The sequence below is a fragment of the Tetrao urogallus genome, assembly GCF_951394365.1.
Source record: "Tetrao urogallus genome assembly, chromosome: 1".
NCBI classification, from domain to species: domain Eukaryota; kingdom Metazoa; phylum Chordata; class Aves; order Galliformes; family Phasianidae; genus Tetrao; species Tetrao urogallus.
Window position 1 is genome coordinate 59,315,233 of NC_136813.1, and position 17,167 is coordinate 59,332,399.

General features: G+C 43.5%; 1 protein-coding gene across 1 annotated transcript in view; it reads right to left on the minus strand.

Moving 5' to 3' along the window:
• Window positions 1-15,301, minus strand: part of LOC306951804 (E3 SUMO-protein ligase RanBP2-like) — a gene marked incomplete at both ends in the record, with an annotated part of 54,933 nt that extends 39,632 nt beyond the window's left edge. The window contains 21 exons of the mRNA XM_079542356.1: window positions 14-91; window positions 1,058-2,099; window positions 2,629-2,726; window positions 2,896-3,034; window positions 3,334-3,417; window positions 3,502-3,681; window positions 4,176-4,322; window positions 4,410-4,547; window positions 4,951-5,112; window positions 5,484-5,607; window positions 5,908-6,083; window positions 6,171-6,349; window positions 7,228-7,437; window positions 8,170-8,260; window positions 8,773-8,965; window positions 9,740-9,885; window positions 10,266-10,496; window positions 11,135-11,287; window positions 12,030-12,141; window positions 12,626-12,693; window positions 15,227-15,301. Of these exons, the coding sequence (XP_079398482.1) occupies window positions 14-91; window positions 1,058-2,099; window positions 2,629-2,726; window positions 2,896-3,034; window positions 3,334-3,417; window positions 3,502-3,681; window positions 4,176-4,322; window positions 4,410-4,547; window positions 4,951-5,112; window positions 5,484-5,607; window positions 5,908-6,083; window positions 6,171-6,349; window positions 7,228-7,437; window positions 8,170-8,260; window positions 8,773-8,965; window positions 9,740-9,885; window positions 10,266-10,496; window positions 11,135-11,287; window positions 12,030-12,141; window positions 12,626-12,693; window positions 15,227-15,301 (3,826 nt within the window). The remainder of the gene's footprint in view (window positions 1-13; window positions 92-1,057; window positions 2,100-2,628; window positions 2,727-2,895; window positions 3,035-3,333; window positions 3,418-3,501; window positions 3,682-4,175; window positions 4,323-4,409; window positions 4,548-4,950; window positions 5,113-5,483; window positions 5,608-5,907; window positions 6,084-6,170; window positions 6,350-7,227; window positions 7,438-8,169; window positions 8,261-8,772; window positions 8,966-9,739; window positions 9,886-10,265; window positions 10,497-11,134; window positions 11,288-12,029; window positions 12,142-12,625; window positions 12,694-15,226) is intronic.
• Between the last annotated feature and the right edge of the window lie 1,866 nt (window positions 15,302-17,167).

A 17,167-nucleotide genomic window follows, 5' to 3' on the forward strand; every position in this document is an offset into this window, starting at 1 on the left:
AGCGTGTAAATACCTTTACTAGCAGGTTGCAAGGAAGATGTGCTTGTCCAAAAGGCCATTGGATTAGATTTAAAAAGGCTAAAATTAAATCCTAGAAAATAAAGGGCGTGGAGAGAAACGTTTAACTGAAATTTTCAAGGGGGTAAAACAAACCTTATTCCTATCCATGCTCTGGAAGCATTCCACATTGACACATCACAGTAGGAAAACTCACATTGAATGCTATACAAGCTTATCCAACCCCTATGAATAAACTGCAGTCAACATCTCTAGCATCTCACTTAGTGTATTACAGTTAAGAAACAGTTTGCCTTCATACGACAGAGACTGCTATAGATATTAAGACGCACCATCTGGTGAAACAGCCCTGCAATTGTAGGAAGCAGTGCATGAAGTCCTCTATCAGTACGACGCCAGCAAATCCCTGTCACTGCACAAAGATACCTGAGCACATTACGGGGAACACAGGGCAGCCACTGCTTCTGCAAGCTCAGCTTTCAGCTAGTATCAGAGCCTGTGTAACTGAGGATGTAATCACAGGATCTCTTTTCAAGCTAAGAAAAGCTAGACTGTGCATCAGGAATTGCACAGACCATTCATGGAAGTCTTCAAGCAAATGCACTGAGTGTAGTTTCAGAATACCCATCCACACAGCCACAGAGATAATTCGAGTTTAAGCTTAAGCACAAGGGCTGTTCTATAGCTTACCAGTCAGAGCGAGGCCTGTGCACATACATTACCAGTTCAACTCAAAAAATGCACTTTCAGCACTTAACCCTGACATTTTCAACACCTCATCAAGATTCCACAATCCTACCGGCAATTCTCTCTCACTACAGAGTAACACCAAATCCTGTACAAGGCATGTTTGTATCTTTATGTGCAAATAACCTCAAACCTGAATATGCACTCCAGCTGAAAGTCTAGAATTTGAAGATTCACATATGGGCATTAGAACTGAAAGGAACTACATATTATTCAGACAGAAGAAATAACACAATGACTGGCATTAACGAGTTGCACACTTGAATAAGCTCCTTGTTCAATTAACACTCACCTTTTTCCAGAATTTTAAATGAGAAGTTGGAGGGTCCATCTTGTGCTGAGGGAGCCACATTGGATGCCTTGCTGTCCGAAGGTTTCTGAGATGCACTGCAGCTTTTGGATGGTTCAGCTACTCCCACTTTTTTCTGTTCTGCTTTCTGAGATGCTGAAATAGCATCTGTGCTTTTTCTTGGAGGATTAAAGCTGAATCCAAAGAGGGAACCGGTGGCTGAAGTATTTCCAAATGTGAATGTCTTTGACTTATTACAATCCCACTGTCCATCCTTTTTAGCAAAAAGCTCTGCAAATGCATTCTTCTGTGGTTTACTTGCGTCAGTAGCAGAACCAAAGCTGGGAGCAGGAAGCGCCTGAACAGCAGAGGCTGGCACATGTGGTTGACCTTGAGAGTTAGGACTCTGACAAGAACGACAGTTTCCATCATTTGCTTTGCTCTGGGTGAGGCGTACAGAGCAGTTCCACTGACCTTTCAGAGAAAAAGCAGTTCCCAAGTCATTCTGAGTGGTCTTTGGAGCATCTAGTCGTTCCAGTTTAAAGGAAAACTGTTGAGGAGATACTTCTGAATTAGTTTTGCTCGGATTCTGGAAGGCAACACATTTTGTGGCAGCTAAAGGAGAAGAAAAGGTGAAGTCCCCATCATTAGATTTGAAGTTAGTGTTGAATTTAAAGGTTGTTGGCTGAGGCGGCTTTGACCCTTCAGCTGCTCCCTGCTGCCCAAATTTAGCTTTTGAAAATTCCACCCCTTTGGATTCCGCAGGTTTTAAAGCTGTGGGTGCAACCGAAGGTTTTGTAAAATAGCCTGGTTCAGGTAGTGGTGGATTGGTGCTCGCCTGTGGAACACCGTAGTTGTAGTAATCATCGCCTCCACGAGGTGAAATGATTCCAGCAGCAGGAGCATCAAAACGCAAAGGTGTAGCATAGATGTCTTGAGGAAACACACCGGCACAAGTGTTCTGCAGAGGTGGGGTGTGGATCGGCTGTTGATAAGCATATATATGTTGCTGAGGTGCAAGTCTGTTCATGCCGTAGACAGGCGCCTAAAGAAAACACACAATCACTTCGCTGTGGAAAAGGAGAAAAAGCTCTCAGGCTGCTAAAGCCCACCCAACATGTACTCTTAATAACAAGGTGAGCTTTACAATTACATTTTGACTCTAATCCGTCTAAACTAAAATCATATGTTCAAAACTTGGATGGTATCTGAAAACGTGGACTGAGGGGAAGCGTAAGCTGAATGGACTCGTTATTGTTATTATTAGAAAACAAACAAAACATAGAGTAAAAACCACCAAGTTCCCATGCTGTTTTGGGGAAAAGAACATCACAGACACAGAGCAGAGAACATATATTAGGCACGTTAAAAACATTTTGCTGGCTGTTTCTCCCAAACCACACGTCGCAAACAATAGCTGATAATGGATCTTTCTGCCCGTCTCCAGCAGAGCTCAAGTTTACTAAATGCTACCTAGGGAACTGCAGTACTTCTACCCAACTACACCCAGAATCAAAAGCAGTCGTTTTCAATAAGTCGGTCAAAATTGCTTGAGCAGATACATTTGTCCTCACCTTTGTTGGTGTTACATTGGTTGCAGCAGTCCTTAGAAGATACTGTGAGTTATAAGCAGGTGACTGGCTATAGTACACAGATGGGCCAGTGGTAGCAACTGAAAATGAACACCGAGAAAAGAATTTATATCCAATTTGTGTTACTGATTTCAATTAACATCCCCCGAGGATCAGTTCTGCTCATTCGTCAAACAACATTGCAGAAAGATTTTAACAAGTCTTACTCGGTACAACTAAGTGTCTAATCAAAATTCAGCATCAACTTACCCGTTAAAGGAGCTTCATGAAGATTTTGTGCTCTCTGATAACCATCTGGCATAGCATCAGTTCCATAGCTTTCAGCAGGCCACCGATGAGATGATACACTTAGGTTGGAACTGTTCAGTTTCATTTCCTGCATTTCATTCTATTCAAGAAGCATTTCAGTTAAGAGAGTATAAACGTATTACACAGCTATTTGAGGAAACCTAAGCAATGATCCCTACTCCCCTGTTATTTAAAAGCATCTTCAAGGTCTGAGACAAAAAAGAAAAGTTAACTGCTGCAATAATCCACCATCTGCCTATGGTGTACACAGCTGAGATTGGTCCCTGAAGCCAGAAATAAATAACCCAGAACCAAAGAGGACAATAGCTAAGCTGAAGAAAGCAAAACTATCTGAACAGGCAGTCCTTAGAAGCATCACCACCTCCATGAATTGTTTACCTTTAAATCTTCCACTTGCTGACAGAGCTTCTGAAGTAAGGACTTATGATCTTCTGCCCACTGAGGAAGAGTTTTAGGAGAAAACTGGAAAAAAACACAGCTTATTATAGAACTTCGGTTTTTTATACAAATGTAACACATGCCTAGAAGAGTAATTGGCTAATATACCTTGTAGGTATTAGTTGGTGAGAAAGATAATTTCTTAGGTGATGGAATTGAATGCTTTACTTCCAGATGTGCAGCTTGTGAGATATTTCCGGAGGCAAAACTTTCCTCTTCATCATTCTCCCCAAGCTCCTGGATCACTGCATTCAGCATTTCCGTTACAGTTTCAATAGATACTGGCAGCTAAAAATTTGAAACACAAGTCGTGATTGCAATTCTTGATCTGAGGAAGAGACTGTGTTCTGATCTATGGCTGAACAGTACACAAGGCTTTCACTACAGAAATTCTAGGCTTTTTTGTTGTTCTTTCCTTCCCAGGAAAGCCCTACATCTGCTACAATTAAGGTAAGAGGACAATTCACACAAGCATTAATTCTATTTGGAAACTATCAACCTCACAAAGACAGTGAGCAAAAGCTATTTGTTTACACAAAAGCCGTCATCTGCAGAGAATCAAAAACATTTCATAGTCTGATACCTTCACAGAACCTTCCCAGGATATACCACATACTGGAGTAAAGACATTTATTTGCCTTGATGAAACACCATAAGCCTAACTTGTCAGGAAGCAAAATCTGTTTTGAGAAGTCTGACTCGAAAGCAAATGGTCTCATTTTGCAACAGTAAGCTAAACCACTCCATCTCTCCAAACAAGATGTTAAGCAGGAATTACTTACTTTGTCAGCTGCTGATGGATCAGAGGAGCTTTCATCGATGATCTTCATCAGGTAATGCTTTCTTTTAAGAAGATAGGTTTTGTGCTCTTCTTGTTCTTCTGGCAACATATCATCGCTCTCAATCTCCTCTGCCTTTCTTTGGCAAAGCTACGCAACAGTACATTGATTAATAAGAATTGGTCAGAATGCAAGCAAAAGAAAAGCATTTTCAGGTAACGCACTTTACAGACTTACTATGGCAAGATTCCAGTATGAAACCACGTTCTTAATAGCTTCAAATGCTAATAAAGCATCATCCGTTTTGCCTTCAACCGCGTCCAACATTGCAAATGCTATATGTGCCTCTTCTTCATAGGCTGCAACCTGAAAGACCTACAGCCAAAGCAAAAGACAACTCACACGTAATGTGTATGTGCACATTGGAACAGTCAGTAACTGTAGACATCTAGTAAGCAATCAGACAGGAGGAGGTTAATAATATTACTAGATTTCCTGCGATACAGAAAAACAGCTTTTCCATAAAGCTGGTACTAAGGGAGTTCAGTGCCTTCCACTCTGATAGTTTTAAAGCTGAACAGTTCCACAGAAAGATACTACCAAATCTTAGCATTAGCAATACAATGACAAAAAAACAAACCTTAACAACACGCAAAACCAACCGAACCACAAACAGAAAACAACCAAAAAACACTATAAAAAAACCCACAACCAATTTACGTGTAAGACTGTGACATAAAACCCCTCTTACTCTCATCTCTGAATAATCAATCTGTACCTGAATGTCCACACTATGGAAATGGTTGAACAGAGGATCAGTAGGCTCAGGAATACTTTTGTGCTTTTTGATAATTTTCAAAGCAAGCAAAGCTTTCTTCCAGTAGTAGGCACTTCTTCCAATATATTCTTTCTGGTCGTAGAAGGAGGTAAGGCTAGTGCCCTGTTGGAGAAATTGAAACTATTGCAGAAAATGCAAACAAAATGTTATTCACGCTTTCTTATTCATACTTTTTCTTCTCTGATGCAGTTGTTGTCTTGACAAGTTTCATGAATTTTTCTCTGATGCTTGTGATGTACATCAGGAAGTCACAGAAAGTAACACACAGGTAGGAAATACATCATTTTTAACTGCGTTGTTAAGAGAGTAGTGAGGGAGAGAGAACTTGTCAGATAAATTAGTTGCTCTAGTCATCCTATCAAAATTAGCAGCAGCTCTCAATACTACATTCTCATCTGATTTTATTTGGCCAATTAAGTTTGCAGAACTAGAGAAAAACAGATGGTACTTATTCACAAATAATCTTCACTTACTGTTTTCTGCAGGCTTCTTGCCCAGTGGATAATTAAGGCAGGCTGAAGGCCGTGCTTCTCCAGGGCTCGCAGAGTACTTAATCCATGCTGTACAAGAAGCTTCAGTCTTGTTGCTGAGCCTGGCCTGAATATTAGAAGAAATATTCCTCAATTATTAGTCCCTCTCTTTTAATCTGTTCACACATTATTTCTTTGACGAATACAACAAGCAGTTTTAGTCCTAAGCTGGCTCTTGACAAACACAATATTAGAAACGTAAAGCCCGTTTTTGGAAAGCTCTTAAGCATCTCACCCCTACAGCACCAAACCTTTAATGCTCAAACTACGTCAAACAAAAGGAACTCGTTGTACACAACCTGTGGGAATCAATTCAGAAGCTGTCTACAAGTTTGGTTCAAATCTTTCCAAACTGAAGAAGCCTTACGTGGTTTTTTTCTGCATCAGAGTACGAACTGCATCCCACCAGGATCTCTGCTTCTCAGTATAGTACTGTTTGCACAGCAGCAATGGTAAGAATGGAGGTTGATGTGTGCCGTAGTGAGTATTAAACTTCTCTTGCAATTGTAAGTTGCTGGTGAACACCATTCCAAGTAAAAAAACCTGTTTGTGTAAGAATAAACAAACAAAGTATTAGGTACCCAAAACCTTGCGTTTAAGTGCATTGAAGAACTGGGAAAGTTTACTTACTTCCAGGTCCAGCAGGCAGATGGATTCAGGAGCATCTGTTTCAAGTCTTGATGTTTCTTGTGGCAAGTGAAAAAGCCGTTTTAATACTTTGCGCAGCGGGAATAACACTGACATAGAATTCCACTGCAAGCCAAGCCAAACAAGGTGCTGGAGACTGCCACTGTGCATTCGAACAGCACCTGTGCAAAAACAAAGGGTGTAAGATGCTAGGATCTGCGTCCCAGTTAGGAAGACCTGCATCTGAAAGCTGGGTTTCATTACAAGAGAAGGAGCTCTGAATATTTCTCCCATGGAAGGGCTTCCCCAGCAACCTCCTCCCACCTCTCGGCCTCTGTCTAACAAGAAGGAACTAAGAATTAATGCAATAATTTTTTTTTTTTATTTTTAATTTTGTATTTAAAAACATGAACAAACTTCTTCAGAGAGACCATAATAGCATAAACTTTTATTTTAATATGTAAAATACGTATATATTCAACAAGAGAAAGGCCATAAGCCTTATTGCTTTGCACTCTGATCGGTAGTTTTAGTTTGAATAGTCTACATATATTTTTGACCACTAACAGCTAAGTAGAAGACTGCTAGCATTCTACTCTTGTTACACTCAAATTCAAAGCAAGCCCTCATCATTAAGTTCAGCTTAAAAACGGAAAGATTTCACTAGCTCACAACTCGTCCTGGAATTATTTCATTTTTATGTAACCTTTCATTGTAACCTGTATTCACAGATCACACATGAAGAAGTATGTGCCTTCCTATTAGCACTTACAAGTGTACAAACACGAAAAGCTAAACAGGCAGCTTCAACTAGAAACGAATCAGAACAGACCAGAAGACAACAGTGTGGAAGCAGGAAGTATGTGAGAAATTCTTCAGAACCTGGCATGATGATACTGCCTCTCAGCTACAGCTGAAAGTGAAACCTTACAAATCACTCTCTGATGAGAGCAACGAGGAGCAGCTATTACAGACACTTGTCTTTTGTTGCAAATGATGCATCTGTACAAGAACCTCTAACACAGTCATGTTTATATTGAGTTTCAGTAACATCTCTTACCAATATCATATTTACTCAGTTCTCCTTGAACTGGTGCTTGTGTACTGACGTTTCCCACATCATCTGTGCCAAGGAAAGATCTCTCTCTAGAAGCTCCACTCCCAAACAGGCTTTCAAACAACGTAAATAAACCACTTTTGTTTGCAAAAGATTCCACAATCTCTTTCAAAAAGTCTTCCTTGCCGTGGCTTAAGTTCAGCAACATGTGACCTAGAAAACACAATGTCACAGAAGAACACTCAACAATATTTGATGCAGTGGGCTGCTTTTGCTACCTGAGGCTGGGAAGCAAGATTTCCCCTTATGATGTTTACAAATTTCTAAGTTACACTCTCCCTATAATTAAGCCAGTGTTTTAGTCTATGGGCTGACAGCAGTCCCAAAGCATTTTAAAATCCAGTTCTCCAAAATTACTATGTATTTTTATTATAATGAGCACTACAGTTGTCTTCAAAATAAGTAGCTGTCAATCTCATCTATTCAGGATGAATTCAGCCTGATGCCTGGTGTTTTCTTTGTTTTCATCTAGAGCCCAAGAGACAGTGAAGACTGAAAAAGACTGCCTCTGCTTTAAAAACAAAACAAAACAGCAGCAAACCTGTTGCAACAAAGAAGGGAACAAAAGTGACAGAGAAAGAGCAATATTTTCTTTTATACTTGGGACCAGCACTGCTTGCAAATAGTATACTAGCAGGCAGAAACCAGCAGTCTAAGAGACATTAAATGTTAAATTCTATCCTTAATGTCCTGGAGATAAAAAGTCCATTACATGTCAGGATTAAGCTGCTGTTTTGCTTTTCATACGTAGCCGAAATATACAAAGTTTTATAGCATATTTCAAGACACCAAACGTGTTCTTTAACAAGACATTAACTCTGAAATCAACTACTCATAAAACTAAAATGGAACTATGGAGCATTTGTAATTATTAATTTTTATTACCAGACTGGCTCTTTCGGTCACAGGCCAACATTTCCAGCATATCTTGCCCAGCAGGATCTCCTTTTATTAGTTTGGACTTTGGTTTAGGTACCTGTGGAAGAAAGAATTGTTACAGCTTCTTCACAACAAAAAGGAAATCACTTCAGTTAGCCTTAAAAGTTACAAAACAAGGTTGTTTCTTTCCTGAACAAGACACTAGGTGAGTCATCAACCAACTGCAAATACCTGCAAGAGCACACAAGCTTGATCCAGCTCTGCTATCTATGCAGTAAGTGTGTGAGAGCTACTCAGGTCATCCCCCTCTCTCCCACACCAATAACCCTGATATCAGTTATTTCAGCTGTTTACAGAAAAGGGCACACCCTGCAGGAAATACACTCATTAGCCTTTAAGAGTCATCTTACTTCTGACAAGTGAAACAGTTGAAGAGAACCTTCTTCACATCAGTTGCAATCTTTTAAAGAATTGTGGAAGAGGAAGATTTGGTGAGGAGACAGCCTTAAAAACAGCAGTTAATCTTTGGAATACAGGTGTTCAGTGCACGTACAGCGAGAGTGTTCAAGAACCGCAACAACTACAAGCACAAACTGAACAGTGACTCACATAGAAACTTTTCAGATAACACAATGCTGCAAGTTCACATGCATCTCTCCACTGCGCCTCGCTGTTCTGGGCCATTTTCAGCAGGAAAGTTCCAGCATGCATGTAGAAGTGTCCTTTCATTTCAAGGAAGGTGCGAGACAGCTCATCAGGTCCATTCACATATGGTTTCACAGAGTGAAGCACACGATCAAAACTAGAACGGAGACAAAATTCATTTTCAACAAAGCCCTGATAAAATCCATCGCGTGCTTCAGGCCAGTGTTATTTAGCCATGAATGAAGTGACTTGATAATTCAACTGCTACTGCCATCTCTGTAGCTTAAACCTGAGTTGCACAAGAGAGCAGGACAACAGTCTTGAGCTCCTAGAGCTCTGAACACTGTTTACTGAAGTGAAAACAACAGCAGTCAGTACAAAAGAGAAAGTAATGGAAATAAAGGAACACAAATCTTAAATTAACTGGCTACAAACATTGTTTCGTACTATTCCAGCTGTGGCACACATGACCCAGTCTGAAGTCAGCTGGATTAGCTGACCCTATCAGTTTTCCCTCAAGGAGAATGCAGGTGGCTTCCTATCTCCCATTTATACTAGACATGGGAAATTGTTCGTTATTTCAGTATGCGTTGTATTGACTTGACCAGGACAAAGCTGACCCACAAGTGCCTGTGAAATGTAAACCAGCTGAAGTCAAGAACAACACTCTCATGCTGCAGTGAAAAAAGATAACTGGCACAGGCTATCACTGAGTCGTCTCTAAGGCTTGTAGCTCAGGCAGACACATAGCTTGGAGATCAAGCCTAGTAACATTTTTTTCTTTGTGGCTACTACAGAGGAACTCCCCTCCAATTCACAAAATGGCTACTCAGTGAAAATTATGTCTGCTGGATGTTCTGTGACCCAGAAAAAAATACTCAATTTCTTTTCTTTTTCTTTTTTTTTACAAACAGAAAAGTTAAAACGATACCTTTCAAGTGCCTCTCTGCTTTCTCGAACATCTCTGGAAGCAAGTGTCATTTTAACAAAGCTAGCATAGGCCAGCAGATGATCTTTCTTGATAGCTCTCCAATTATTTTTATCAGATTCCAAGTCTCGAACTGATTCAAGGTATTCCTAAAGAATAAAGTTCATCAGAGAATAAGGAACCACCCTCCTCCTATGAAGGCAAGAGCTTCTCCAGAACACGCTGCTCCACAATCCAGTTTCCCAGGTGAGACATTAACATACTCTTCAGCAGCAAAAGTCCATAAACAATTTGCCTGAGCAATTTCCTCCCTGACACAGCTGCTGTATCTAACTTAGTACTTCAGCTAGAAACTAAACAATTCCATAAGATTTAAGAAAATCCCAAGTAAATCACTGGTTTTGGCAAACATCACACTTGAAGGAATTAAGGCACTTGAGCATTAGCTGCCACTGTAACGTTACTAAGAGAATAACACCAGTTGCAAGGGCACGCGAGATGATGGCAGGGTCAAAATATGATTAAATACCTCAAATGTCTTTATGACACATGAACACCATTCCAAGCTTGAGTCTACTGGTATTTTCTTCTCTGCCTCCTGACAATGAAGCACAGCATCTCTTAACCTATTATTTGAACGGTAGAGAGCAACCAGTCTGATGTTCAGGTAGATATCATCTGGTCTCGCATAGAGTTCTGTCTGAATCATATCAAAGAGCTGATTCCATCCATCTTCACCTTTATGTTCCAGTAACTGCTCCTATTAAATACAAAGGCAACGTGTTCACATTTCATTCTCCACGAGAGCCTTTTCAGCAACTACATTACCTGTTTTCTCACTGCCACTACAGACTACATTACTCAAACTACTCTGAAAAGCTGTTGGGGCCTACAGTGTTTTACAACATTTTAGAAGTCAGGAAAAAACAACCAAACCACTTTAGAGTTTGCATCACATAGATGCTAAGTAAGATGCTAAGTTAAGAGCATCAAATCATTTGGTTCAAAGATGGCACACCTTGATACAGAACAGCCTAAAAAACAAAAATACAAAACACAAAAAACCCAGCAAACACCACACACAAAACCCCAAAGCACAAGCCTCTCAAGACTTCCATTTCATTGCTGTTGCACTACAGAAAACTAATGCCTGCACAAAAGTGAGATAGTATGACTGAAAGCATTTACACAGTATTCAGGAATAACAGCATCTCCTACGTTCTACAGCTTTTAATTCAAATAAAAAAAAAACCCTAGAAAGCAGTGCAGTCACATAATAGAGGCAACATTAATCTAACCTTGACTTCTTGGATACTATTACTAACATGGTTTTCCCATCAGTTACAGAAACTGAAGTTTCTACTAGGCACAGAACAGAGATTAGGAGCTGCAATTTACCTTCAGTCTGTAAGCAGCAGGACTCCCAGGGAAGAGCCTGGCAGCTTTCTCAACCCAGTACTTGGCTCTTCCATCAGTGATGTTGTTACTACACAGCAACTCTGCAATCTTCAGCACAAGATCTTTCTGCATTGGATTCAGCTCCACAGAACGCTGGGTTTCCCATGCACAAACACAAGAAAAAAGGTTACTGGTAACTTGATCTTGCAGTCCATACAGAACAAGAAAGAAAATATGCCCCCCAATAAACAGACCCAGCAAGTCAAGTTAGAACTATCAGTAAGTATTTTCTCACTACTTTCAGAAAAACCTCCTTTTTGAAAGGCCACCCTTGGTTTCTAACACCCAGACAACTGCTGGAATCCAGAACACCACAAGAGAAATTATGCCAAAACAGCTCCTCTGCCTCTACCACCAGCTGCTGCTCTACTCAGACCACTGCACGAGGAGTATCTCTAGTCTAACCCAATACGGAGGCTTCTGAAAATCAGAATTAAGTCACAAAGACTGACAGTACTCCACTGAGTGGCAACAAGACTTTTGTGCATATCCTCTCCCTCCCCAAAGCCCAAACAATGAAACCTGGACTGAATTTCACATTGATACACTTGCCTAATCAAAACTGTGTTTGCCCTGCTCCCTCTGCCTCTGAGGAAACAAACAAACAGAAAGCCCACCACCAACAAAAAACAAACTGCGCAACTGAGAAACACTCTCAGTCCAGTCTTTCAGCAGCAGCTGCATTACTGCTGTTACCATAATCCCTACTACAGAATTCTACAGGGGTCACAGATTCTTCGTCCAGTGGGAAGAATATCAGAGCAGGCAGCACAAAGATCAAGTCCATTTCAGATGGAATAAAGCAGGACATCAGGGACGTGAGGGAAGTGCTTACCTTGTAACACCCAAAAGCTTTTTCTATGTTATCCTGAGCTTCGTAAATCTGTCCCAGAAACCTGTGAGCTTTGGGATCTCTCTCTTGGACACTGAGATAAGTAGAAATATACCTACAGAGTAAATAAAACAAAAAAAACAAAACAGAAGGATCAGTACTGCTCAGTAATACAAGACCCCCCACAGCCTGTAGCTAATGTGGGAATGTAATCTGTCATACAGGACATCCAGCCATATCTAGTTCTAGGTGCTTGATCTAGACCTTCAAGTAAGGAACAACATTGTTTCTACATGGACAGATTCTACATATTTGCCTGCAAGTACTGGCCTTCATTAAATAAAGCAGTAGTTCACAGAAACTGCACGAAGGACGGAACGCAGTGGCATAAAAGACATTCCAACCAGGTGAGTTCTTACAGCACACTATGACTACCCATCCTTTAGGCTGCTCTTTTAGGCAGATTTAAACGGCATCCAATTCTCCCAGTTACTGCTACCTCAGAACAGCATGATAATGGTCTTGATTTCTCCGCTCCACTACACTTAGCTTTTCTATCACATGTTAAAGAACACAACAACATACGTAACATTTATTACCTTTTAGCAAGTTCATATTCTTTTATCTCAAAATACAGCTTAGCAAAAAGGAATCCTTTCAACGATCTCTGAAGGAAAGAAAACACGACAGGTACATTTTAGACATACAGTACTTCTCAAGTAATTGAACAGGGAGACCTTTCTTTTCAGGGATGCATCATATTTCTAACAGTTTCTTCACAGTTACCAGCTCCAGTTCACTCCTCCTATTCAGGGCTTTGTTTGTGAAAGATACAGGATTAAGAAAATAATGTTTGTTCCCAATAACTGGCAAAGGCTTCTACCAAAGCAAAACTGGGGTTACTGGCATTTCATAAACACTTCTGACTAAACAGAGAAGAAGAATGGCGCCAGCTACAGATAAGCTTTTCTTCTTGCAATGTATCTACGTTGCAGAAGAAAACAGATGCCACAAATTAAGAGTCCAGCTCCTCCTGTTCATGCTTCTGTCACCTTCATCTCTTGCCTGTCCTCCTTTTTTTTTTTTAAAATCTTCACTTTTATTTCCTTGTTCTGCCCTTCAGTCAATACCTCTGGAGAGGTATGTTTCACCTTTCACTCACAGAGTCCTCAAGTTCAAGTTCACTTGGACTCATAACATCAGCACTAAATTACTGCACTGAAGAAACGTTTTGTTTTTTTTTTTTTACCTGTGTGAATGAGCTCGAGAACTAGGAAGTCATGAGCAAAAACTTCATGGTAAACATGAACCAGGAGACAAACCTAAAACCTGGGATCCACGTATCACTGCCACAGTAGCCTCTGTTTGAGAATCAGGAGTACTGGAACTAGTTACACCGAGGACTCCAGATGTGAAACAAATTTCTACAATCTAAAGACACTTGAATTTAGTCTCCTATCCCCTTCCTACCCCCAGGTTACTCCTGAAAAATTTTTACAAGTAGATTCAAAGGAACACCAGTCTCCTACTTTTCAGTCTGTATTGTGAAGTAAAACATGGATACACTGACATGCACAGAGTGCAATCATGCTTGACATCTCCTTGGAAACAGGGTTGGAAAGAAACTTCAAAAGAAATGCTTACAGCCTCGTACAACCCTCCCCTCCAAAATCAACACTGCAGAAAAACCAGTAACTACTTCCATCACTGACTGTGCTATACAGCCAGTTACAAGCATCACTGAAAACATGAAACCAAGCCCGCAGCAGTTGGCCTTGAGCACTACTAAAGGAGAGGCAATATTTTTTCGCTGAGCTCCACAAGAATACCAACACTGTTGAAGATTATCTCCAAATTTAGCAGCGATACATTCAACATTGTGCTGCCTAAACAGCATCAAAATCAACCAAACACAGTGAAGGGACAACTCCGCTGCTGTTGAAGAAGATCAAAAGGAGGATTCATGCGGGCCTTACACTCACATCAAGGCCCTGCTGCATCACGGTGTGCATTCACATTACACAACTGCTGAATATTCCACGTCTGCAATAAAACCAATCCAAAGCAGCAGAGCGGGACCTTTCCGGATGAAACTGCTCCTATGAACCTCATCAGTCAGCTCACCGTGACCTGCACACCATTTTCCAGATAGCAGGGAATCATCTGCCTGCCCAGTTACTAACGCACAGCAGCAAAGCTATTTCCCCCCACCACTCCCTCTCTTATTACTGACGTTTCACAACGCTGTCTCACACAGATGGGAATAACAGCCACACAACACACCAAAGAAATTCAGAAGCTTAACAGACTGCATTCCCTATTTGGCTTCCTCAAGAGAGGGAAGGCTGGAAGCTCGGGAACTCTGGCGAGACCTCATTGGGGCTTTCCAGTACTTGAAGGGAGCATATAAACAGGAGGGGGAATGTGGATGTGGGGGGGAATAGATAGTGACAGGACAAGGGGGAATGGTTTTAAACTGAGATGGGAGAGATTTAGGTTCGATATAAGGAAGAAGTTTTTCCACACAGAAGGTGGTGACGCATTGGAACAGGCTGCCCATGGAGACTGTGGATGCCCCGTCCCTGCCGGCATTCAAGGCCAGGCTGGATGTGGCCCTGGGCAGCCTGGTCTGGTGGCTGGCGATCCTGCACAGAGCACGGGGTTGAAACTAGATGATCATGGTGGCCCTTTTCAACCCACGCCATTCTATTCCCACAGAACAGGATGGATCCGTACTTCACCACGCCGCTGCGCTCTTTCGGAAGTTACCGAGGGCTCACCAGCTTCAAGAGGCGCGCAGCGGTAGCAAACCACGCTTCCAAGGAAGTATATCCGCGGCCTCCCTCCCAGCAGCCTCCCTCGGCTTCGACTCCCCACCCACACGACTCCACGAGCCCCTCAGCAAGCTCTGACTCACCAGAGCACCCGGCAGCGGGAACGCCACGACCCCCCCGCCCCGTACCCGACGGAGGAGGCCGCAAAGCGCCGCCCGGCCGGGCAGCCCGGCGCCTTTCCCGCGCACCGGGCCCGACGGCCCCCGACGGCCATCCCGGGCCCCGGCAAAGCCCGCGGACACCCCTCGGGCCCGGCACCCGCGGGAGGAGTGGAAGGACGCGGCGGGCGGGGAGCGGACCACACCGCGGCCCCGGGCAGGCCGCGGGAGCGCCGCCGGCGCTGCCGGCCGGGCCCCGAGCACTCACCTCTCTAGGAGAGGAGGCGGCGGCCTGCACGGAGGCGACGTATCTCTCCACCTCGGGCTTCGTGCGTCGTAGCATGGCGCCGAGCCCGGCCGTCCGGCCGGCGCTCGTCGTCGGTAACCGCGCCGAGCCTCACCACGAGAAAGAGCAAGCGGCGGAAGGCCGGCACTCGTACGCTACGCAAGTTCCCGCTCCACACACGCCGCAACGCCCTCCGCGGCCGATCGCGGCGACGCGCGACGTCACAGTCCCGGCGTGGGGCGGCGCACGCGCCGAACGCGCGCACGGCGCACGCGCAGTGTGAGCGGCTGGTGCGCGGTTGGGTGTCGCGGCGGCGGGAATCTGAGTTGCGGAGCGTGACGCCGCTCGGCGCGGGCTTCCGCTCGGCGCGCCGCCGGTGCCGTCCTCAGCCTGTCCGCCCTCGAGCGGTCTTAGGAAACAGCGCCGCGCGAGGCCGTGCTGAGGTGCTTTCCTCACCTGTAAGGACGTGCTGCGTCACCGCGAATGTCAGCGTCACCCGCCAGCCGCCGATCAGGCCTTATTGTTTGGATTCATAGACGACGAGTTTTGAGCTCTGGGTTCCAGGCACCGCGAGTAGCAGAAATACTTGGTTTCTGTCCGAAGCAGCTTGTAAGATGGCGAGATGCGCCAACCCAGAAGACGGGGCTTAAAAAGCGATGTTCGGAGTTTTGTGGTTCTGAGCACCGGCGCCGCCCCGTGCTTTAGTTCCTGCCAGGGAGTCCTGGCTGCTGCTCACTGGAGGGGCTGATCTCTTTTTCTGCCGGTTCTAAGCAAAGTGGGGCCACCAAGCTGCAAGTTAGTGAAGTCTCACTCATGGGGAGAGAATCACAAATGCACCCCGCCCACCACTGCTAAGCCCTACGGCTGCTGCTGTACCCAAGCAACACTGACTACCTCGATAGGAACTGAGCACAGGGCTTGCAGCTGCCAGAGGCAGAAAGGCTTTAGGCGCAGGTCCTTCCTCCTGCAGGTACCTCCCCTGGGCTTTCTAAAGTGCTCTGGTAGAGTGCCAGTATTATGGGATAATTGTAGGACGTAGATTTTCATTAAAGTTGATGTATTGTGAAATCTGTGCATTGTTCTGCCTTAATCTAGCTGGGGGTATTCATGAATCTGGTCACCTTTCCCCTCCTCTTGTGGGCGGGATGTGACAGTGCCACATCTACAGTTGTTGAACATCTCCAGGAACAGTGACTGCATCTCCTCCCCGGCAGCCTGTGCCACTGCTTCACCACTCTTTCTGAGGATGAATTTTTAACAATATCCAATCTGAACCTCCCGTGGTGCAACTTGAGGCCATTCCCTCCCATCCTATCTCTGGGAGGCCAATCCTTACCTCGCCACAACCTCCTTTCGGTTCATCACTTTATCAGGAGAGTGATAAGGTCTCCCCTGAGCATCCTCTTTTCCAGACTGAACAACCCCACTTCCCTCAGCTGCTCCCTGTAAAACTTGTGCTCCAGACTCTTCACAGCTTCGCTGTCTTTCTCTGAACACACTGCAGGGTCTCAATGTCTTTCTTGTAATAAAATCAGCCTCAAAGCACGTACATCTATGTGAAATATTTACAGTACTGACGGGCCAGGAAGTGAACTTCAACACCAGACCTGTAATTGTCCAGGCTGCCTAATTGCTAGCTCGCTCCCTGGCTCTGTTTTGCACTTCTTTTAATTAATGCTCTTGATGACAATATCCATGGGTATTACTTCAATGACAGTTTACTCTGAAGACAGCTGCTGAGTGAGCAGTGTGAATTTGAGCAACATTCCACTGGGAAAACAAGAATACAGGAAAAAAACTTCATCACGAAGGTCATTAAATACTGGAACTATTGCCCACAGAGGCCTGTGAAATCATCTCTTCCTTGGAGATGCTCAGAACTTGGCTAGGTAAAACTTGTAGTACTGATGAAGCTTTGAAAGT